The following is a 24,542-nucleotide window of genomic DNA, read 5'->3' as shown; positions in this document are numbered from 1 at the left end:
TGTAAAGGTAAATAAAGTTCATACTGATGTCTCTAACCCTAACTGATGACAACATCAATCATTCTGGTCTCCTCTCCCTGATTATTTGTAAATTCCCGTTCTAACAGTGAGAAATCTAACTCTTAACATCTGCCATCTATTTGCCATGAATATATTCATGTAGTGGAATTGTTCAACTTTACCATACATTTGTAGCAGTATCAGAATTGTTAACAAGTTACAATGCTTATGTGCACTTCCTTTTGCCTTTAGTCTTACAGACTACACTCATTTCCAAAGTGAGTTAGGTAAGCAACTCCCCCCTCCAACCCTCTTCACTGAGGTTGTTACATGTATTTATAGTATAGTTAGATTCTCCTTTTCTCAAAACCTACTCACCTCTTAATTCTTTGTTATCTGGGTTCTACCCCCACCCCATAGTGTCTAATGACATTGTGTTCTCTCCCGAAGATCACAAATCCAAAGGTCTGGCTTTTTTTCTTTGGAACACATCTATGCAGCACAAGACACTATGCTACTCTTTCTTAAAATTTATCAAGTCCCAAATTTCTATCATTGGCTTCAGATTTCTAAGAGTATGTTGTACTGATACATTTACACCTGGAATGTCTAAAATTAAATTTACTTCTTTTCAGAACCCACTTATTCTCTTCTGTTACTACCTTCATCTTCTCAATGCTCAGTCATGAAACCTCAAAAATTATTATTGACTTTTCTCTATTTTTTAAGTATATTTTATGATTATGCTATTACAGCTGTCCCACTTTCCCCTTTGCCCACCCCCACCTGGCACCCCCCTTCTCTCCAGCAGAACCCCCTTTAGTTCCTGTCCATGGGTTGTGAGTTTAAGTTCTTTGGCTTCTTCATTTCCTATACTATTCTTAACCTCCCCTATCTATATTGTACCTACCAATTATGCTGCTTAATCCCTGTACCTTTCCCCCATTCTTCCCCTTCCCTTTCCCAACCTTCCAAATGACCTCCATATCTATGATTCTGTTCCTGTTCTGGTTGTTTTCTTAGTTTATTTTGTTTTTTAGATTCAGTTGTTTATAGTTAATTTGTTGCCTTTTTTAATGTTCACAGTTTTGATTTTCTTTCTGTTAATTAAGTCCCTTTAACATTTCATGTAATAAGGGCTTGGTGACGATGAACTCCTTTAGCCTTGTCTGGGAAGCACTTTATCTGCTTGCCCTTCAAATCTAAATGACAGCTTTGCTGGATAGTGTAATCTTGGCTGTAGGTCCTTGCTTTGAATACTTCTGCCAGTCCCTTTTTGCTTGCAAAGTTTCTTGAGAAATCAGCTGACAGTCTTATGGAAACTACTTTGTAGGTGATTCTCTGCTTTTCTCTTGCTGCTCTTAAATACTTTTTTTTTTTTTCAAAAGTCCTGCTGACTCTTATCACTCAAATCTAGCTTGCTTGTTCTTGCTGACTGCCAAAACATTATTTTAAGCCTTTATCAGTGCTTACCTGAATTACTTTAATAACTTAAAATAATTTTTCCACCTTAAAACTGTTAGCTTTTATTTCTCACAGCACCCTGCAGAGACAGCATTCACTAGTTTGCAGTTTTATATATATTTATGGTAAAATGCACCTTACATAGTGTTTACCATCTTTAAACATTTTTAAGTATACAGTTCAATAGTATTAAGTACATTCACACTGTCGTGCAACCATAACCACAGCTCATCTCTAGAACCCTTTTCATCTGGTAACACTGCAACTCCACACTCATTAAACAATTACTGCCGTTTTACCCTTCCTCTAGCTCCTGGCTGCCACCCTTCTACTTTGTATCTCTGTTAATTTAATTATTCTAGGTACCCTATAAAAGGGGACTCATATAGTATTTATCTTTTTTCTGACTGGCTTATTTCACTTATCATAATGTCTGCAAACTTAAGCCACACTGTAACATGTGAAAAACTTCAATATGTATCCAGTTCAATTCTTGCTCTCCCTCAATTCATCTGACATAATTCTGCCAGATTATCCTTCCTGATGCACAATTCTGGAATCACCCTCAAGTGGAAAATAAAGGTTTTAAAGGTACTACTACTGCCAACAATGAAATGCAGATTCCTTACCAAAGGGGTTCCATTACCTGGCATTAGCCAGGTAAGGCATTCCGTGCTACTTCCTTATTCAGCATTTACTGAATGTAAATCATTAGCTTTCCCTATTTTTGACCAAATTGTTCAGTGTCTCTAGACTGTTTTTTCCCCTGTATTTCTCCAGATTCAAATTTTATCTTTCTTTACCAAATTCGATTTAAGCCTTTCTGGATTCATCTAAAAAACAATATTTTCAAAATCAAATCATTCACTGCATTCTAAGTCTCTTATGCCAATTATTTTCTTCTGTATTAATACTTGTATAGCATGTCTTATTCTCCTGTCTTCTGGTTCCATGTATTTATCTTTGTATCCACCCCTGCATGCAGTATGGTATTTTCCAGTGACCATGATGCTGCTATTGATGACAGCAGTCACTAAAGTTCAATGAGTCCCACAAACTCATATATTGAAACCCTAACCCACTATGTGATTGTATTTAGATAGGGCCTTTAAAGAGGTAATTAAGGATAAATGAGGTCATAAGGTTGGGGCCCTAATTCAATAGTACTGGTGTCCTTTTCAGAGAAGAGACACTAGGGGTACATATGCAACAGAGAAAGGGCCATAGGAGAACACAGCAAGAAAGTGGCCATCTGCAAGCCAGGGAGAGAGGCTTTCTCTCTCTATTAGAGAGAAACTAATTTGTTGATATCTTGATTTTGGATTTCCAGTGTCCAGAACTATGAGTAAATAAATTTTTGTTGTTTAAACTATTCAGCCTTTGACATTTTGTTATGGTAGCCCCAGCAAATTAATTCACTGAACAAGGCACTGTTCGAAGAGCTTTATCATTATTTACTCATTTGATCCTTTCAGAAGCCCTATGATATAGATATTATTAACATCCTCACCTTCCAGATGAGGAAACGGAGACACAAGAGATTGTATTTTGTTCAACTTGTCACATAGCACTGGTGCTGAAATTTAAAACCTAAGTTGTCAGGGCCTATATAGTATACTATAAAATTTATGAAATAAAGAAAATAGTCTACTATAAAAGTTTCTATTCATTGAAAACCAAACAGTCTTGTGAATATATCTTTAAGTTTTTGCATGAGAAACAAACAAATCTTGGTAATAGGTAACCTACACATTAAAATATATATAACTTCTAAAAAATTTGGAAAGCAGAGACTAATAATCTAAGAAGAAAATAAGGCCCTTAAAATTTAGAACCCAGAGATGAGCACTGCTACCACTCTAGATATTTTCTTCTGGTGGTTTCTCATTTAAAAAATAATAATTTGATTTTCCACAGGAAGTTCAATGCTTCATCAATGTCTATATTATGTTCTGGGGCATTAGTATATTACCTTCTGAGGCAAAACTACTCTTCTGTCCTCAAAAAATAAGATATGGCACACTAAAGATTAAATTAGATTTTATACTCTTCTCAGAAAAGGGAATGGCCCCAACATATAAAATTATTCTGGCTCACAAACTTAAAACACAAAAGCATTCTTCTATGTAAGACCACAGAAATAAAAGTAAATAAATAAATAATCTAATTTTCTTTTGTTAAGTGATGCCTTTTTGTTTAACCTATGAAGATGGAGCATAATGTTAACAACTTTGTATACAGTACTTTATAATTGTTACCTTACAATGTTACTTCCTTTACTGTCATAACTCACATGCAGCTAACTCCCATCTTTTTACAAAAGAACTAAGGCCAAAATGTAAAGAAACTTGCTCAAGGTCATGTAGCTGCTATTTAGTGACAGAACAATTACCTGCCCTAACTCAAGTCAGTATTTTTTGCCTGCACCATGTTTTTCAATATGGAGGGTAAATAGATCATTCCCATCAAAGACATACATACATTACAGTAGCTAACGAAGTAGTTTACTCCACCCAGAAGAGTGACACAAAGGCTAGTCGTTAGGAAGCAATAAAATACAATAAAATTGGGAAATAATTTTACTTTACTCCTAGTATGAAATTAAGAACCACTGAGTCAATGTTTTTGGGTCATTAGTTACTACCCATTTTTTAACATTATAAGTAATGTCTTAGTCTTAATAATATAAGTAGTTTTAAAAACTTTGTATTTTAACTCTATTTTTGGTCAAATACATAGCCATAAAGGTGATCTCAGAAAGTTTATTTTTTTATTGTTTATGCTATTAATTTTCCTCACTTTTTCTCTTTTCCCACCTTTCCCCTACCTCAGTAAATCCCCATATTGTTGTCCATATTCACGGGCCATGCATAAATACGTTCTTTGGTTAATCCCTTTAACATCTCTCATCCAGTTCTAGCCCCCAACCCCACAGCTGTCAGTCTGTTACATGTATTTATGCTTCTGTTGACATCAGGAGATTTAATAAACCCAACTAATCTGTCACAGGTATTATAAACTGAAAAACATTTATGTCACATGGAGTTTTCCTTAGAATTACATTCTTCAAGTAGGATATACTTTTTGCACTTACATACAGAAGTAGCAGCAGAAATCAATCTTGTATTTGAGACTACTCCAAATTCCTAGAGAAAGAAAAGTGGGTAAGATCAGGCACACAGAAACCCAATGAACCTAAAGGTATCTGAGGTCTATTCAAAACAGAATTTCCTGTGTTTCCCCTCATGATTCTACCTGTTTGAGGTACAATGTACTTAAGCCTCTAAATGTATTACTTTTCCTTAAAACTGCTACAATTTAAGACAAGGTTTAAATAATGTTATAATTTAACATCACTGATAGGTACCAAGTTAGAAACCAAGCCTTAAAGTGATATGATAGTTTTCTGCACTCAAATTAGTTTCCAAGGAGATGTTTTTAGAGCCTATGCTTAATTGCAAGAATATTAAGTATGCTTTCTGTTCTACTGGACCTGGACTAACAGGTGCCACTTAATAAAACAACTGAATTTCCGAAAAAGATAAATTTTAATATCACCAAAAGAAGCCAGAAATATCACACAATTATTCTTCTCAGAACAGGAAAAGAAGAATATATAGTACAAGATTTTCGATGTCAGCTCCCATTTCCTCTTTGAACTTAATATGCCATGAATGTAAAAATGACTAAAATTTATGAAGTGATCCACCTTACATACATTGCCTCTTTTAATTTGATGAACCTACCAAGATTACTGAAGCCTTCATTTTAAAACAGAAAAATTAAGAATTCATTCCTTATTCTATAAAAGAAACTAAGCTAAATATAATCTATTCAAATACCTTCAATCTACATCCTTATCCTTGGGGAAAGGGGTGGCAGGGGCACGTATGTGTGTATGTACAGGGTCTGGCACAAATAACACCCCCCCCTCTTTTTATTACAAAATCATAAGCATGTAATTCTGTAACATAACAACATTACACTCGAGCACACCATATGATATTTTAGGTGAAATGTTCAAATTAAAACTATAAATTATTACAGCCATATTATTACCTTACTTACTATGCTCAAGCAGGCCTTAGTTCTGCTGGACCCTGTATTTCTATATTCATATTTAAACCTCAAACTATAAAAACTAAAACTAAAAAGTAAACACCTGATGCCCAGGCTGGTGTGGCTAAGTGGATTAAGTGCTGGCCTGTGAACCAAAGGGTTGCTGGTTCAATTCCCACTCAGGGCACATGCCTGGATTTGTGGGCCAGGTCAGGTCCCCAGTGGGGGGGCATGTAAGAGGCATCCACACACTGATGTTTCTTTCCCTCTCGTTCTCCCTCCCTTCCCCTCTGTCCAAAATAAATAAAATCTTTTTTAAAAAAAGAAACGTTTGAGACATAGTACTATTTCCATGTACATAATTCCTACACCACTGGACAAAATGGAAAGATTTGGTCATAGAGTTAAAAAAAAACAGTGCTATAACCAACTATGAAAAGATACATTTTTCTAGGAACAATTTCTTATCCAAAAGTCTTAAAGTGAAAACTTTCACCCAGTAAATGGTAATATAAAAGAGGATTCTACTTAGAAAATCATACGACAGAAAAATACCAAAAAACTAGACAAATTTAAATCCCCAAGTTAGCCCTGGCTGGTGTAGCTCAGTGGATTGAGCATGGGCCTATGAAGCAAAGGTTCCCTGGTTTGATTCCCAGTCAGGGCACATGCCTGAGCTGCGGGCCAAGTTCCCGTTAGGGAGTGTGAAAGAGGTCACCACATATCAATGTTTCCCCCCCTCTCTTCCTTTCATTCCCCTGTCTCTAAAAATAAATAAATAAATAATCTAAAAAATAAAACAAAGTAAAATCCCCAAGTTAATCTGTAAGAGAAGTATATGAAGTGGTAAAGGGAGCCAATTATATGGTGATGGAAGATGATATGACTTTGGGTGGTAAGCAGACAATACAATATACAAATCACGTATCACAGAAATGTACACCTGAAACCTATACGACCCTATGGACCAATGTTGCTCCAATAAATTTAATAGTAAAAAAAGTTTATAAAAATTTTGTCTAGGTTCACATACTGGCTGTGCTTCAGATACATAAAATTACATGGTAATATTGGGAAAAACCACCCCATAATACAAGACTTTCATAAACATTTTGTTTTCTATTAAAGAACTTAACAACAAAGCTGGTTCTGCCTCCTTAAACTATCACTTATCATTACAAACCCTAAAACCTCTATAAAGCTTGTCTTAATTTAATTTCTAGAGATTATATTTGAATAGATTATATTTAGCTTAGTTTCTTTTGTAGGATAAAGAATAAATTCTTAATTTTTCTGCATTGTCATCTTTCATTATTTTTGGTAATAGGTAAGAAAGATGTTATAAATAATCCTAGATAATGGCTAAAACAAAATTCAAAATGAGTATCAAGAAGAATGTAAACTTACCAGGTTAAAATTACCTTCAATTTTCAAGAATACAAATTACTATTCTAAAGATATAAGCTAAAAATAGAAACATAAGAATTATAATGCTAAAACCGCATGGATTGTTTTTTATAAAGATTTTTATTTATTTATTTATAGACTGAGGAGAAGGGAGGGAGAAAGAGGCAGAGAAACACCAACGTATGGTTGCCTCTCACACACCCTCTACTGTGGACCTGGCCTGCAACCCAGGCATGTATCCTGACTGGGAACTGAATTGGCAACACTTTGGTTCAAAGACCAGAGCTCAATCTGCTGAGCCACATCAGCCAGGGCTACATGGATTATTATGTAACCCAGTCAATATAGCTACTATTGCCTGGATTTTACCTGCGCCCTCTCAAAAATACTGAAAAGGTAAAGGTGAGCAGAGGTTTGGTTTTAGCTGCAAATTGCCATCTCTTCTCTCTCCCTCACCTAATTTCTATATTCTTATTGCCAAAATGATTCCTTATTAGAATCTACATAGCTAGGGCCACCCCTAATCCTCGCCTCCCCTCTTGCTTTCCCTATGGCTGGTTAGGCAGCCAATCATCAGGAGGTAGGGAGAGAAGATAAGACACAGAAAGCAAATGTAGGAGGAGGGATATTTTCATTATAGCAAGAATCTGTAGCACTTACAAGACTACTACTTAGTGCCAAATAATAAATATTTTGGGAGTACAGCAAAGCAGTTAAGCGCATGGGATTAGGAGCTGGACTCCCAGGGTTCAAATACTGAATTTGATGCTAACCGGCTTCATGATCTTAAGCAAGTTTCTTAACCTCTGTGGCTCAGTTTCCTCATTTATACAACTATATGTCTCTTTGTTATGAAAATTAAGTCAGTTATAGTTGTAAAAGTACTTAAAATAGCACTTTATGCACAGTAAGTGCTTTTGTTAAATGAATAAAAGGTGTGAATACTTCTTTGATTTTGTACAAATTTCAGTATTTTATTAGTTTTACACCTGTTATTAGTTTAACATAGGTAATCTGAAAACTAGGGCAGATCTGCTAACTCACACTGACTATACTTTAATGAAAAACAGGAAATTACTGCATACCTCTACTTTGGATGCCAAAAACACACATGTAGGAGCCATTAATACAGGATCTATACTTTTCAGAGAATACCTAAGAAACAATAAAACAAAGTTAAATGTAAAAAACACACACTGGAAAAAAAATCAAGATAACTCTATGGTAAGCACATGATTCATCTATACTAAGGTTCATCAAAATTAGATAAGAGTTTCAAATAAGTATAACATTCCCAAAATAAAAGTCCTACCTGGCATAGAATCTCTTGAAATAGACTGTAGCAGTGGCAATAACTTGTTGTCTTAATTTAAGATGTTCACCTAACGCTTGGATAACTAAAAGAAAAATAAAGTTTTAAATGTATCTTCTGGTATCATTATAATACTAACATTGAACAATAAGTTCCATGTGGTTAAATCATAATTATATTCATTTTTGACATAGTGAAAAACCTACATATGTTACAAAGCTCTATTTGGATCACAGTGCTAATACTAGAATTTATAAATTTGCTTTAAAATATAGATATGCATAAACAACAAAAAACAGAAATTGAGCCCTGGCTGATGTAGCTCAGTGGATTAAGCATGGGCCTGTGAACCAAGAGATCGCGGTTCAATTCCTCATCAGGGCACATGCCTGGGTTGCAGGCCAGTTCCCAGCAGGGACCAGTTCCCAGCAGGGGATGCACCAGAAGCAACCATACATTGATATTTCTCTCCTTCCCTTCCCTTCTAAAGATAAATAAATAAAAAATAATTTAAAAAAAAAGAAATCGCCCCACAACAAACACTATTGTTGTATTAAGGAGGTTGCGTGATAGGGCATTTCTCCTTTACCTTCCAAGAATTTTCAATGCCTTTCATATTATTTTTAGAATATAAAAAGAAAATATTTAACACATATAAAACTCACTTTACTGATTCATAAAGTTATTTAAAAATTCATAATGAATTCTCAAAACAACAGAGAGGTAGGTTTGCAGAAGAGTAAGCTGAAGGTTAGAAAGACCATGTGGCAAAGCTACCATGTGGCAGGGCAAGGACCTTCTGCCACTAAACCCCTTTCCCTCAGAGCAAACTTGTGAGACAGCACTGCCCAATGTAGGATGTCAAGCCAAAGAATCATTTATCCTCAAAGTAATTTCTTTAGCCAATCTTAAATTGAGTTTAATAATGCATGTAAAGACTTAGAAATATTAATGAGTACTTGAAACTGTCTTGAATGTCTCCGCCATTAAGATTTAAAAATAACTTTATTTAGATCACTTAGAAAGATTAACTGTGTGGTTCGCAGGCCTGTGCTCAATCCACTGAGCTACACCAGCCAGGGCAGAAAGATTAAATGAATATGAGTTTAAAAAGATTACATGTGCTAATAAAAATGTTAAGTAGGTAAAATGCATAGGCTGTCGAACATTTCACATTCAAAAGTTTTGTAGGGTGGTGGGAAAGGAGGGATCTTCAATGTTTATTTTAAAACAAAGTTCTTGGATTTAAAAGAAAATAATAAAAATGTTAAGTAGGAACTAAAACAGCTCATCACAATTTACCAAACAAAAACATTTTAGTTCAGAACTAATCGACTGTACCATTTCAACCCATTTTTTAAAAAGTTTACCATTTGTAAAAAATATTTGTAATTTCCAATATTCTTCTTCTGAGAGAAACTTTAAGTCCTTTTGGCGTTCCTTCAACAGATCTTGTTTATCCAAAATCCATTGCAAACTGGAAGAAGCAAAGATGTTAAAACATGTTATAGAAAATCAAATAACAAAGTTATAGAAAACATTATAATATTAAACAAGTTATTAACATTCTGAGAAATACAAAGTACACATAACTCTGACAGTATTTTCCACATTTCTTGAAACTCCAACACTGAGAAATATCTCACTAATAAGAGTAAGTATGCCCTGAAAAAAAAAACTACTATAATTTCTATCTTCCTTCTCAGTCTGTCACTAGCCTTACTTTATTTCATTGATTCTAAGATTCTGGCATCAACATGCATCTTACAATCAGTGATGCCTTAGCCTTTTAACCGACAGCATGTTTTCTTGCTCAGTGATATATAAAATAATGGTGAAATTATTTGGCACCAATCGATGGTGCCCTGAATGAGATGTATCTTTCTCAGTTGTTTATGGGTAACTAGAGCACTTAATTTCCCTACCTCACAATTCCAATCATGTTAAAAGCTGCTTCAGAATTTATTCACTGATAGCCTCCTTCCTCCTGTCTAGTCGTCTACTAATTTTAATCAAAGATATGAAATTGACATGTGCCTCCAAAAAACTATTCTGCAACCTTCTTCTGTCACTCAGTATGTAATGGAAATTCTTTTGTCAATGAATGTGTTACTCAACATCCTTTTAAATTGCTGCACAGCATTATCGATAAATCATTGAGTTAATCCCTACTGACAGGTAGGTAGGTTATTTTTTTTACCATTACAAGTAATACTTTAACAAATATCTTTGTCATTTATCCTTAAGTATTTGATTAATAACATATTTAGAATAATTTCCTAGATCTGATGGGTCAGTTTTGCTAGTATCTTTGATATAAATCGTCATTTAAGTTCCATAAAAGTTACACCAGTTTCCATTCCAATTAAGAGTACATGGGTATGTCTTAAAATATTTAACTCTATGGGTTATTGCCAATCTTTTAAATAATTTACAACTTAAAGACAAGTTAGTATCTTACTATTTTTTAAGTGTACATCTGAGGTTAAACATTTTCCATGTCTTTGTTGTCCAAATATAGTTCTTTTGTACATTATAATTCTAATATTAGACCATTTTTCTACTGATAGTCATATTTTTCATGTTTAAGAGATTCTTCTGAAGTTTCTGTATTATGGATAATAATTATTTGTCAAATACGCTGCAAACATTTCTCAAGTTTAGCATGATCTCTCAATATTTAGTTATTTGTAATACAAAAATCTCAATCACTTATATATTGAAATCTACCCATATTTTACTTTGACTTTATGCTTGTCATGCATGAGAAGACCTGCCCTGACACAAAATTTTTAATTTCACACACACACATTTACTCGTATTTTCTAATACCCTTAAGGCTTTTTTCTTTCAATTTGTGATCCATTTGGAATTTATTTTGGTACAGATAGTGCAGAGCTCCAACTAAATGTCAAATGGTCATCCAAATGTCACCAAAGTATTTCCTAATGTTTAATTTTATCATAGGCTTTGAATGTGCTTTATAATTTCCCAATTTTTATTTTTTCTATGCCATACTATTTTAAAACATATAAAATTAAATAATTAAAATCTAGTATGGAAAATACCCCCTTCTTGCTTCTATTCTTCAGAAAACTTCTGGCTACTCTACTACAATTATTATTCTAAGACCTGAACTATCAATCCCAAGAAAGGAAATCCATTCAAAATTTTATCTGGACTTGCATTAAATTTAAAGATCCATATAGGGAGAAATAGTACCTTCAATATAAGAATTCAAACTCTACTTATTAAAATCTTTATGTTCTACTATACAATTAAATTTTTTTCTTCCTACCCTGGCTTGTATAGCTCAGTAGATTAAGCACGAGCCTGCCGACCAAAGGGTCTCAGGTTTGATTCCCAGCCAGAGCACATACCCAGGGTTTCAGGCCAGGTCCCCCAGTTGGGGGTGCGTGAGCCAAACACACACGGATGTTTCTCTCCCCTTCTTTCTTTCTCCCTCCCACTCTCTCTAACAATAAATAAATAAAATCATTTAAAAACTTTCTTTCTGTGTAGATCCTGTACATTTCTTAAATTTATTTTTGAATATCTTATATTTTGTTACTATTGTAAGTCATATTTCTATTGTTCACTTAATAGAAAGCTTTCTATGTTTATATTTGTAACTGGTGATGTTATTACATTTTTGTTATTTCTAATTTTTCAATTAACTCAATTTTCTAATTTTATTTCCACATACTGATTTTACCCTTCTTTTTACATCTCCTTCTATCAACTGCATTGAGTAGTCGATTCAGAACAATGTTAAACAGGCACAGTAATTTTTCTAATGTTTTACCAATATGTATCTTATTGATATTTTGATACATTTTTATCATGTTAAGAAAACATCCTACTGCTCTGGCTGGTGTGGCCTGCAAAGCAAAAGGTCCAGGCCAGGTCCCCAGTAGGGGGTGCTTGGGTGCTTGATGTTTCTCTCCCTCTCTGCTTCCCTTCCTCTCCCTCTAAAAATAAATATTTTTTTAAAAAAGAGACATCATCCTATTTGTTTTAGTAAGAGCATTAGAACTTTTATTAGACATCTTTTTGATACTTTTATTGTTTATTAACAGATTTCATAATATTAACTGTATTCCATAACAAAAAAGTTGTCATTTAAAAATTTTTTAAGGTAATGTTGGACTCCATTTGTTAATACTTTATGATGCTTGCATAATATTCAAAAGTGAGACTGTTTTTAGTGCTACTTTTGCTAGAGTTTACCAGTGTTATTGCAGCTTCATAAAGAAAACTAAAAAGCTTTCTTTCTTTGAGTGTAAACAGAAATAATTTCAATAGCAGATTCTCTTGAAAAGTGAGAAAAAATTAGCCATAAAATAACTTAGGCCTGGAGCATTTTTTAAGGACCAGTTCTTTGGTATGGAAATGTATTTATACATTTAGGAGATAACCCAAATGTGTATCTGAGTTTATTTACTTTTCTTATTCCTAATTTTATACTATTGCATCATCCTTTTATCTTGATTCAACTAGCACTAGTTCAGTCTGTTTTCGTTTTACCTTCCAAAGAATCAACTCTTGTAATTTCTGACTATTTATTTTTCCTTCTAATAAATGTTAGGTTTTTTTCCTTCTTTTAAAAAGGATTTTATTTATTGTTAGAGAGAGGGGAAAGGAGGAAGAAAGGGAGAGAAACATTCAATGTGTGGATGCCTCTCATACGCCCCACCCCACTCCTGGGGACCTGACCTGTCCTGCAACCCAGGCATGTGCCCTGACTGGGAATCGAACCAGCAACCCTTTGTTTCACAGGCCAGCCAGCACTCAATCCACTGAGTCACACCAGCTAGGGCAGTATCAGTGTTACTTTTATTCTTTTTTTCTGAGGTACATTTTCTTTTCAGTGTTCTTACAGAGAATATTTTATTTGTATTCTCTCTCAATTATTCAGGATACTGATCTATCTTATAAATTTGGCTTTAGCTACAATATATGGACATATACTGATCTCATTATGTCCTCAATATTACATAATTTTCTATTTCACCTTTGATACAATAAAGCATCCAGAGCTGGTTTTACACTTTCAATTTTTTTTTAAGATTTTATTTTTAGAAAGAAGGGAAGGAGAAAGGGAGAGAAACATCAATGTGAGGTTGTCCCTCGAGTGCTCCCTACTGGAGCCCTGACCTGCAACAGAGGCATGTGCTCTACCTGGAATCCAACCAGCGTCCCTTTGGCTCACTAGCCAGTACTCAGTCCACTGAACCACACCAGCCAGGGCTATCCTTTTATTTTTTATGATCTGTTGATTAATTTATTCAGCCTACCAGTCAATATTTAGTGACTTTCTAGTATGACTGCATCATGATCAAAGAATGTGTTGTTCTAATACAACTTTCTGAAAAAATGCTGTAATTTGCTCTGTTCCAGGATTATCATTATTTTTATCTCCAGTCATTTTTTAAGAAAATAAACTTCACAAATATTTAAGTTTTTCCTCACAGTACATAGTATAAACTCAGAAGATACAAATACCACATTTCATGAAATTTAAGATGACACTGCTTTTAAGATTCATGATTATTTCATGCACTGACAAAAAAAGAAATGCTATCCCAAAATGTTAAAATGTGCACCTTAAAGCCATGAAATACAGTATATTTCATGTCAACTTTCCTTTCACCAAAATCACCTAAAACAATGGTTTTTGTAATTATACGTGTGTCTTTTCAGAACTGTCCTATCTTTCATACTTGTCACCTTTTGAAGATTAGGGACTCCAGGATTCTCAAGGAATCAGAGGAAGGCAAAGTGTGTCCCCTCCACCAAGACCATTTCAACTGGGAGGTAAGGGTAGTTTCAAAAAACACATTTAATGTTATAATAATTTTATCCTTGAAAAGTGAAAAAGCAATTGTTTTTATAAGAGAGATCCTGCCCCCATTTTGATAACAATTCTCACTATGGCATAATGCTTATCAAAAGAGGGACATCATCTTTAAGTTGAGTAAGTCTATAAATTCTGACAAACATCTAGCTAGCTGTCAATTCTCTCACCTTCCTTCAACGTTATCAGAATACCTAAATTTTCTGTATTTTAATTTTTTCCAAACAAATATTTCAATGAGTCAAACAGTGTAAAATGAAAATATCAGAAGTAAAACTCTATAGCATTTCATCTCCACATAATTACTCCACAGCAAGAAAAGAATCTGCATTTCTGAAAATAGGTTTCCAAGCCCACCGTTTCTTTTTTCCTGCAAAGGGCTAAAAAAAAAGAACAATGGAATCCACCTTTTTCACAGACTCAAAACTTAAATTAGCTACTAATGCTCTTGGCATTAAAAATTATTTACACTAAGCCCTGGCTGGTGCAGCTCAGTGGATTGAGTGAGGGCCTGCGAACCAGAGGATCGCGGCTGATTCCCAGTCAGGGCACAGTCAGGGCACATTCGTGGGTTGCAGGCCAGTTCCCAGCAAGGGATGCACCAGAAGCAACCATACACTGATATTTCTCTCCCTCTCTCCTTCCCTTCCCCTCTAAAGGTAAGTAAATAAAATTCTTTAAAAAAATTTATTTACACTAAGATACAACCTTTGTCAGCGTGTGTTTATCTTGCAACTGCGCAGTCTAGTCAAACCACCTTCCTGACTACTTAAACAAATGTACTCAGGGGAAAATGTTTTTAATATTAGGCTCTTCCATGGTCACTGACAGAAACAAAAACTTAAAATCATGAAAAAGGTTAAGGAAATCAGCAACGTTATTGAAAAAACATAAGGCATGGGCTAATGAAATGGATAAATTTCGAGAGCACCTGCCCTATACCTTACCAACATAAAACTCCACGTAGACATGAAGTAGTGGCTGGAAGCAGTAAGTGAAACATGCCTGACTACCCTTCTCCTCGGAATATTACACCCACTCAAGACAGGAGGTGAGTAACAAAACACTACGATACCGACCCACTGACGAGATCCTAAACAAAAAGTGAACCGCAACTGTCCTGAACAGCCAGCGTCACAGTCCTGAACCTTGTCACACTTCCCATACCTGTGCCCTTCCCATCTCATCCCACCCCAAACCCCTTCCAGGCCTAGCAAATCCAAGAATCTTAAACTCAGGAACCTTCCCACCTCGCAGACTGACTCCCCTTCCCCCATGCTTCCCGCTCACTTATCATTCCCTCCCCCCGGCCCGAAACCGGCCAAAGGGCGGGGAGAGGGGAGTTGCCAGAGAAAGACGCATCCTGCTTCCGGCCGTAGCCGCCTCACGGGAGACTCCGCGGCGTTCAGGACAAGGGCTGGGATCCAGGGACTGGGGCTAGGATCCAGGCCAAGGGGAGTCACAGGCCCCGTTCTTGTCGCCCCCCTAGAGCCAGGCCCTGAGAGAAGACAGAAGGTAACTTACTAATGGGAGCTCTGCCAAAAGTTCCCTGCCATGGAACACAGCTTGCCCTGATACAAAAGCACCAGCCGGCGGAGCGGCTCTCGGAGCGACCATAGACCCAGCCCGCCTGGTAACCGCGCTCCTCTATCTGATCTACCCGGCTCCGCTCCGCGGCGGCGACGGTAAGAGGAAGAGGATGGCACCCTATTCTTTTTGACGCCGGCCGGCAACACTCTACTCTGTAAACCAGTTCCTATGGATAAAAGTTCCGACCCGCCCTGCGTTAGCGGAGGAAGCCAGCTGGGAGGAGACAGCCTGTGGACGCACAAAAATAGTTAATGGGGATTTGGTGCTCACGGAGGCTCGCGGCGGTCAAGGGGCTCTCGCGAGAGCTTGCCAGATCAGGCGGAGTTCCTGCACTGCTTCGTGTTCTGGTTTCCGTAACCATTCTACGAGTGGGTTTGGCACTCTTCTGGTGTTGTTATTCCATTCTGCAGTTTACAGGCCTCCGAAGCAAGTCGGTGGGATTGTATTAAAGGTTTTCTGGCTCTAGTTCTTTCTCCTGCAAATTGGGAAGAGAAATAGAGATTTTGGCCTCAAGGACCTACCTACCAGAACCTACTGGCACCAGGTGATATGCGTTCTAAATGGAGTTCTTTTGCAGTGAAGTGGAAACAGCAACACTATTTTAATCCCAGCGAATCACTAGTTTCACATGTATATACTAAATAGAAACATACAGCCAAAAATGCAATACTTTAATTTTCCAAGATAAAGTAATCTGTAGTTTTCATTTCTATTATTGTGATACTGTAATTAGTTTTAACTCATTAGTTTTCCAGAAATTGGACACAATTGGAAGTTCTTCATAGATGACCAATGTTCTCAGGTAGTTTGACGAAGTATTTTTTACAATACTTGGGTGGAGACCAGTTAGGGTGTGGTTGAAACTGAGTATAATAAACATTTTCTAAAAAAAAGCATTTTCCTAAATGAAATTTTAAAAAAATTAGGTATGTAAGAAGTAACAAGGATTTACTTAAAAGTATCTGATTCAGTTATATCTGGATGTATGTACTACGTCAAGATTTGAAATGCCATATGATTTCACTTATATGTGGAACCTAAAGACCAAAATAAACCAACAATAGAACAGTTCTAGATACATAGAACAGTTGGATGGTTGCCAGTGGAGGGGGCTGGGTGAAAAATGAAGGGATTAAGAAAGTACACATGGGAAATGTGGTCAATAATATTGTAATAACAGTGTGGTGATAGGTTGGTACAGAGGGGAATGCTTTATAAATTATGTGATTGTCTAATCATTATGCAGTATACCTGAAACTAATACAAAATAATATTGAATATAAACTATAATTGAAAGATAAAATTTAAATTGAAAAAAGATGTGAAATGCATCTTAGTAGCTTAACATAAAGTTTTTTATATCACATGTCATTCCCATAAAGTCCTATAAAGTTTGCTCTCCTTGATGGTTGTTCTCTAGGTCTTTGAGAATCTAGTATGGTTTCATCTTTCAACTACTCTATCTTGGTTCTTTGCCTTCAGGCTTAAAATCTTTCCAGGGAGAGCGCTCAGGACTTTCACAGGCTCTTAATTGGTGGTCAGAGACTTGAACCAAAAACAACACTGTCACTTCCTCTCTTCCCATTGACCAAAATAAACACATACTTGTAATTTAACTGCAAAGAGGCTGAAAAATGTAAGGGAATCTGTAGTATATTTGATGAACTACTGTCTGCTACACTGCAGATTATAGTATAAAAAGTTTGAAAGGCAGTAGCTTAAACACCAGGCCTGAGACTACTTCTCATTGGTTGGGAATTTTTTCAGCTGTCTCAGAGGTTGCCAGACTGACAATATCCAGAAGATAAAGATACTGTGATAAATTAGTATTGATAAATGTTTTGTTCTGTGTGCCCTCACTATACTCTTTTTACCTCTAAGCCAGCATTGTTTCATACTTAATTCTTCATTCTTCTTTTCACAAAACTGTGAGCTCCTTGGACATTTTTTTCTAGTAGCTCAGGGCCTTAACACATAGGCACAAGCAGGAACTGGTATTTGTGGGGCAAGGTGCTTAAAGAAAAGCAATATGATATTGTGGACTAAAAATTAGGCTGAAAAATATTTAGAATGCAAAAAGAAATAATAAATTACTAGATTCTTGAAGATTTCGGTCCCTTCCTCCTGTGAACTCTTTTAGGCAGTTTACCAGAAATGCTTTGCGCGTACAACCTGGTTTCTGCTTCACACCCAGAACTCCAAATGCCCAGCAACTCTCCATGCTCCCAGTGGCCAAGAAAGAGAGACCTGAAGCTTAGGCTGCATTAATTCCAGAGTAAATTATCTTTGAGGGTGCTCTGAAAAGGTAAGTTAAATTGAATAATGTGAGCTGAAAGCTAACCTCATTTAAAGACAGCTGATGGAATAGAGTAATTTACAAAAGCTGTTAAAATGTCTAGGTAGCCCAGCTTACCTGGATGGGAAAGATGATGGGCCATGTAGATTTGCTCCTGGGTTTTTTTTTAAGTTTTCTTTAAATAGTTTTAGGAATATTTTTTTCTCAGCCCTCACTACCTATTTAATTTAAACTTAATGGAATCAATCTTGTCCCTTCTAATTTTCCATTTACCTTGTGATTTTCAAATAGGGATGTGATCAATAAATTCTTAATACTAATGTTGGTTCTCTTGTGGCAAAAAAAAATTTATCCCTTTTCCTACATTGCTTTCCACAGCAACATGAATACTATTTCTCAGAAACTAAAGGCTGGAAATGTAGTGGCTTTATCAAGCTCACTTAGCTAGTTAGCGGCAAGAACAGCTAGAATCCAATTCTTCTGATTCCCAATGCAATAAGCTTTTCACCCAACTATACAGCTTCAATAAAACTGTAATGACTAAACTACTATAAACTCATTATTCCAGGTTTGTAGTAAAAGTTTCTCCTCCCAAACACTATTATTGAAGATCATCTCACTTTTAATTAAATTGTCATATGACTTCGCTTTGGTACTAGCAATCATTATTGTGAAAATATCCTCTCCTCTTTCTAGTCATGTATTGTGCCTCCTTTATTTCAATTCCTGGATACTTAAATTTATTGAAGATGACTAAACCTCTAAACCTTCTGGTAGAGCACTACTTAACCACTTTGAACCTCAGTTTCTTCATCTGCAAAACAGGGATAATCATAGTTTCTAATTCACAGGGTTCTGGTGAGGTTTAAATAAACTTCAAATGAAGTTAGAATAGTACCTGATACATGGCAGGAGCTCAGTAACTCTTTTATTTTAGCTTTCATTATTTAAAACAAATTTAGATTCTACAACCTGAACAAGAGTTCTGTTTTCACAGATAAGGAAAATAGTGCCACCTTAATGCAAAGAAAGATGTACTCTACCACTTAGCACTACCCCTTGACACTTAAATGAATTTGTACTCCACAGGGAACGATAATCAAATATATTGATTTACAATGTGCTAGTGTACTCATGCCATTAGGTATTTGTTTTTCCCTGTACACTTCTAGATCTGGAATCTCCAGTTTCAGGGGTTCTGGAATTCACTCTCTAATTTTAGTTAGTCTGGAATGGCCTTTGAGAGAACACAATGTATCAATAAGAAACTTTAGAGCTGTTGCCCAGTATTTTTATTGCCTAAAGTTTCCAAAGACCAAGAAATGTCCCATTTCCAAGAAGATTCGCTATAACAACAACAAAAAAAGTGCCAAAAAATTAGTTAAAACTTTTAAATCCAGTCAAGGTGATCCAGTTGGGAAGACTGGATTGCAAATAAAAGTTTACACTAAGTTATCATTTAGTGTAACTAAATAACTAAATAACTAAGTTACACTTAGTTATTTTGCAATAAATAGAAGATATTTAAGGGAGGGAAATATATGGAGTGGATAAAAGGAAGTCAAGAAGATCAAATTTGACAGGGTGTTTATATGAGGTTCCTATTGCTGCTATAACAAATTACCAGTGTCTTAAAACAACACAAATTTATTATGCAGTTATGGAGATCAGAAGTCCTAAATAGGTGAGTCTTACTGGGCTAAGAATCAAGGTGTTCCTTCCTAAAGGATCTACAGGGGAATCTATGTTTCTTGCTTTTTCCAACTTCTAGAGGTTGCCTACAACTCCTTGGCTCATGCCTCCTTTCTTTCATTTTAAAAGCCAATAATGGCCAACTGACTATGACATAGTATCATTCTGACGCTTGCTCTTCTGTCTATCTTTTCCATATTTAAAGTATGCTTGTTATTACAAGCATACTTTTTCGGCCCACCTGGATAATGTAGAATAATCTATTTTAAATTCAACTGATTAGCAACCTTAATTCCATCTGCAATCTTAATTCCCTTTGGTTTGTGACATTCACTGCAGGAGCTCATACAGGGCAGGAGCTCAGTAACTCTTAGCTTTCGTTGTTTAAAACAAGTTTAGATCCAACCATCTGGGCACGAGTTCTGTTTTCACAGATAAGGAAAATAGATTACACATTCTGGGGATTAGAATGTGGACATCTTGGGGGAGGGGGCATTATTCTGACTTCCGCAGTTCTTTCCCATTGTTCTCAGTGGTTCTGGCTCTTAGAGTTCAGTATCTAAGCTCTTCAACAGGTATATTTGTAGAATAGAAGTGGGTGCATCAGAGTGTTGTAACTCGATAGCACCAACTGCTATTGATCTAAATTGTATACTTACCAAGAAATCTTCCAATAATAATTCACTTTTCCACATGGATTGTCTGTAGGAATATAATGCTCTGAGCAATGAATAAAAGTATCTGGTCAGTGTAATTGCTATTATTTTAATTAATGAATTGTTTTTTTAAAGAATCTTATTTTTATTTTTAAAAAGATTTTTTAAATTTATTTTTAGAGAGAGTGGAAGGGAGGGAGAAAGAAAGGGAAAGAAACATCAGTGTGTGGCAGCCTCTTGTGCACCCACTGTGGGGAACCTGGCCTACAACCCAGGCATGTGCCCTGCCGGACTGGGAATCAAACTGGTGACCCTTTGGTTCACAGGCTGGTGCTCAATCCACTAAGTCACATGAGCCTGGGCTAAATCAATTAATTTATGTTGGTTTTTAAAAAAATTTTTTTTTTTTTTTTTTTTTTTTAGAGAAAAGAGGGGAGGAAGGAGAGAGGGAGAGAAACATCAGTGTGAGGTTGCCTCTTGCACACCCCCTACTGGGGACCTGGCTCACAACTTAGGCATGTGCCCTGACTGTGAGTCAGATAGTTGACCCTTTGGTTTGCAGGCCACCTCTCAGTCCACTGAGCTACACCAGCCAGGGCTATTGGGTTTTTAATAATATGAATTCCTTTGGACTTGATTATTGTGTGTCTAGACCTAAGAGATGGTGCAGAGTCAGTAAGCTGGCAGCTCAGGTTTCTGAGTCTGCAAAAATGAAGACAAGATCTGTGGACCCTGATGAAATTCATCTGTTCAGTGGTCTTCCCAAAAGATTAAAGGCTGACTTAAAAAAAAAGATTTTATGTATTTATTTTTAGAATGAGAGGAAGGGAGGGAGAAAACATCAGTGTGTGGTTGCCTCCCATGCACCCCCAACTGGGGACCTGGCCTGCAACCTAGGCATGTGCTGGGTTGCATTCCCTGACTGGGAATCAAACTAGTGACCCTTTGCTTCACAGTCCAGTGCTCAATTCACTAAGCCACAACAGCCAGGGCTAAAAAGCTGACTTGGATATACTTTTCTCTTCAAACAGAAAAAGAATGGGTTTCACCATATGGCTATGGACTGAATGCTCTCAACTTCTTCCATAACATATGAATGTTATGGAATATGTTCCACAGCTTCTTCCACAACTTCTTCTTCATTCCATATGACATATAAATGTCATATTGACCAGTTCTCTTTCTTATTTTTACTTATTTCAAATCTGAACACAGGGATACCTCCTTCTATTGCACTTCACTATATTGCACTTCACAGATGTTTTGATTTTTTCTTAAAGATTTAATTAATTTATTTTTAGGAATAGGGGAAGGGAGGGAGAAAGAGAGGGAAAGAAATGATGTGAGAGAGAAACCTTGATCGTTTGCTACTTGTATGTGCCCTGACTGGGAACTGAATCCGAGCCCAGGCACGTGCCCTGACCAGAGATCTAACTGCAACCTTTTGCCTTGAGGGACAATGTTCAACCAACCCAGCCAAACTGGTCAGGGTAGGTGTTTCAATTTTTACAAATAGAAGGCAAGACCCTCCACCAGTAAAGAATCATGACTCACTATTGCAATACCTACTTTATTTTGGTGATCTGGAACTGAACCAGCAATATCACTGAGGTATGTCCATATTTTAATTAGACTCTTTTGGTTGCTTAAGTAACTTTCAGCAATGTACAATTCACTATAAAAAGAAACATGGGAGCAGCCCTGGCTGGTGTAGATCAGTGGATGGAGCGCTGGCCTGTGAACCAAAAGAAACATGGGTTAACACCAGAATTGTAACTAGAAGACTGTCCAGAATTGAGGCATATTTCTCTGTGTATTTTCTCCTGTTTTCTTGTTCCCAGCTATTTCATATTATCTCCCCACTCTGTTTACTTCTTAGTCTCTGTTTAGTTTAACTTCATTTGTGTGCTTTTCAGTACATCATGAACTTTCAGTTTCACTTCCACTGTACTACATTCTCTCATTTTTTTTGTTTGCTTGTTTTCTTTATTTAGACAGGATCAACACACACAAAATATTTGTCTGGGGCTCTGCACACCTAATCACAGCTCCAACTAGAATTAATATGATTGGCTTAGAGTCATGGTTCTTAATCTTGACTCTATGTTAGAATTACTTGGGTTGATTCCAAAAAATTCTGTTTCACAAACTGCCCCTAGACCAAATGTCTTTTGTAGAACAAGTACACATATACAGATATTTATATGCCTGTGTTCTTCTTAATGTATTAGCAAGGAAAAAATGTAGATGCATATGCGTTAGGACATTAAAGTAATAATGGGATTAGCTAGATTGAACTGGGCAACTGCTAGGGTGTGGGGTCTTGGGAAAAAATTTGGGGGGTCTCTTTCTACATAAACATTCTGATTAAAAATTGTATTCCACTGGAACCTCTAAGGCTAAAGACAAAAAGAAATGTGCATAAATATTGCACTCTGGTTTGTAAATTTTCTTAACAGGAGTGTAGATTAACAATTCTGAACCTGCTTTACATGTATGCTGAGCCTGAACAAATAAGTAAATGGATTGTAGATCATGAGATCCAGGTTTCTCACTGTTGAGAAAGGAGTTGTAAGTCATCAAAGGAGGAAAGATAGAATTTTTTCTATGGTAATGGATTAGAGTCTAAAATTACTGAGCTAACTCCATCTCCTGAATAACCAACTCTGTTTGAAATCCCACTTACTTTCGGGTGCCCAAACAATAAGTTCCTGTTGTTGTTGAGATGCTCAGTTGGACATTTCCATTATATTAAACTGCACTGATTTTATTTGTGAGTCTAGTTCACAAAGTATATATTATGCTTTTTATACTTGGAAAAAAACTCTAAAACTTTTTTGTTCAAAGACATTTAAAATGCTGGAAAGGAGAAGTAGCATGATCTCTAAGTCTACAACAAAATTTTTGGAACTGCACTTGGGAAATAATTTTTCATGTGACTATTAAAACTGCATAAATGAGAATATTCTCTCTTCCTTATTTCTCTCTGATATGATAGGAGGGGAGAAATCAAGGAATACAGAGCATAGTGCAAGACTTTAGATGGGCTTACAGGAACCAGTTGACAAGAGATAATTGGTGGTAACACTGGAAGCAAGAGAATCAGGCACCAGTGGCCAGTAAGAGAAGTGCCTTAGATAAGCTGATTTAAGTTTGCTTTAATTTGAAAGTCATGGTTCAGTCAAGTTTTATAGAAAATACCTGAATTTGATGAACTAAAGACACAGCCTTTTTATCTAGGATTTTATCTTATTTGACTACTGGTATTTCTCTTTACAAATAGTAAATTTAATAATTAGAAAACATTTAATATGAGTAGTCTTTAATAGGTAAACACAGTTTGCCTCCCACACAACCACATCAAATTTACAACTGAAATATAGAACAACGACCACTCAGAACCATCAGAAGTCAAGTTGAATGGAATTCTGACAACTACAGAATTACAGAAACTACATCCATCCAGACTGGGAGGAGGGACAGAGACACAGAACAGGCTAGTCCCACAACCACATGTGGTAGATTAAAATTCAGGAGGAATACATTGGGAGTAAAGCATCTCACCCCCATATCAGACTCCCAGCCCAGGGTTCCAATTCCAGGAAAGTAAGTCCCCATAACTTCTGGCTGCAAAAATCAGCAGGGATTGAGTTGGTAAAAGAAACTTCTGGAATCCCAAGCAGTTCCTCTTACAGAACCCACACATGGACTTAATCAGACTCACTCACTCTGAACTCCAGCACTGGGGTAGCAGCTTGAAAGGTACCAGTGGCATACAGGGAGGACCTGAAGTGTCTGGCATCAGGTTGAGAGCTGGGGGACAGCTTTCTCCCAGACAAAAGATAGGTAGAGGCTATTGTTCCTTTTCTGAACCCTCCCCACACAGAGCCACAGAGCAGGCAGGCTGGTGCCATATCTGAGGCTGCATCAACCTGGCTAACACTGCCCTGCCCTGGAGATCTCCAGAGACTCTGGCCCACCCAACTTATGGGCCTACCTAAGCTGCTTTTCCATATGAATGGGTGACCTTGGCTCATGCTTCACAACTTACTAAATCCTCTCTAATAAGCAACAGCCAGCCTCTGTACCTCTTGCAGTGTCCCCAGGCCTAGCATTAGCAGCAACCAGCATAGGTTCACAGCTTGGGTTCGCCTGGGAATTTCCAAGCCGGACACAAGTAGCAGCCATCTCAGACTGCTTTATAGCTCT

The 24,542-nt window shown here is 36.5% G+C and overlaps 1 protein-coding gene across 5 annotated transcripts in view; it reads right to left on the bottom strand.

Moving 5' to 3' along the window:
* CCNC (cyclin C) overlaps positions 1-15,900 on the bottom strand; it is a 28,607-nt gene extending 12,707 nt beyond the window's left edge. The window contains exons 1-5 of one of the 5 annotated variants that reach the window (XM_037145471.2): positions 15,624-15,900; positions 9,613-9,719; positions 8,243-8,327; positions 8,016-8,085; positions 4,559-4,610 (exon numbers count right to left, since the gene is read on the bottom strand). In XM_037145471.2, the coding sequence (XP_037001366.1) occupies positions 4,559-4,610; positions 8,016-8,085; positions 8,243-8,327; positions 9,613-9,719; positions 15,624-15,655 (346 nt within the window). In that variant the 5' untranslated portion in view covers positions 15,656-15,900. Of the gene's footprint in view, positions 1-4,558; positions 4,611-8,015; positions 8,086-8,242; positions 8,328-9,612; positions 9,720-15,046; positions 15,257-15,623 lie in introns of those variants that run through there. The other 4 variants (XM_037145470.2, XM_053664783.1, XM_053664784.1 and 1 more) reach the window with 4 other exon arrangements.
* Between the last annotated feature and the right edge of the window lie 8,642 nt (positions 15,901-24,542).

The sequence above is a fragment of the Artibeus jamaicensis genome, unplaced genomic scaffold (genome assembly GCF_021234435.1).
Source record: "Artibeus jamaicensis isolate MK-2021 breed Jamaican fruit bat unplaced genomic scaffold, CSHL_Jam_final contig_387, whole genome shotgun sequence".
Lineage (NCBI taxonomy): Eukaryota > Metazoa > Chordata > Mammalia > Chiroptera > Phyllostomidae > Artibeus > Artibeus jamaicensis.
Note: the sequence above shows the minus strand (reverse complement) of the source record. Positions and strands in the feature narration are given on the sequence as shown.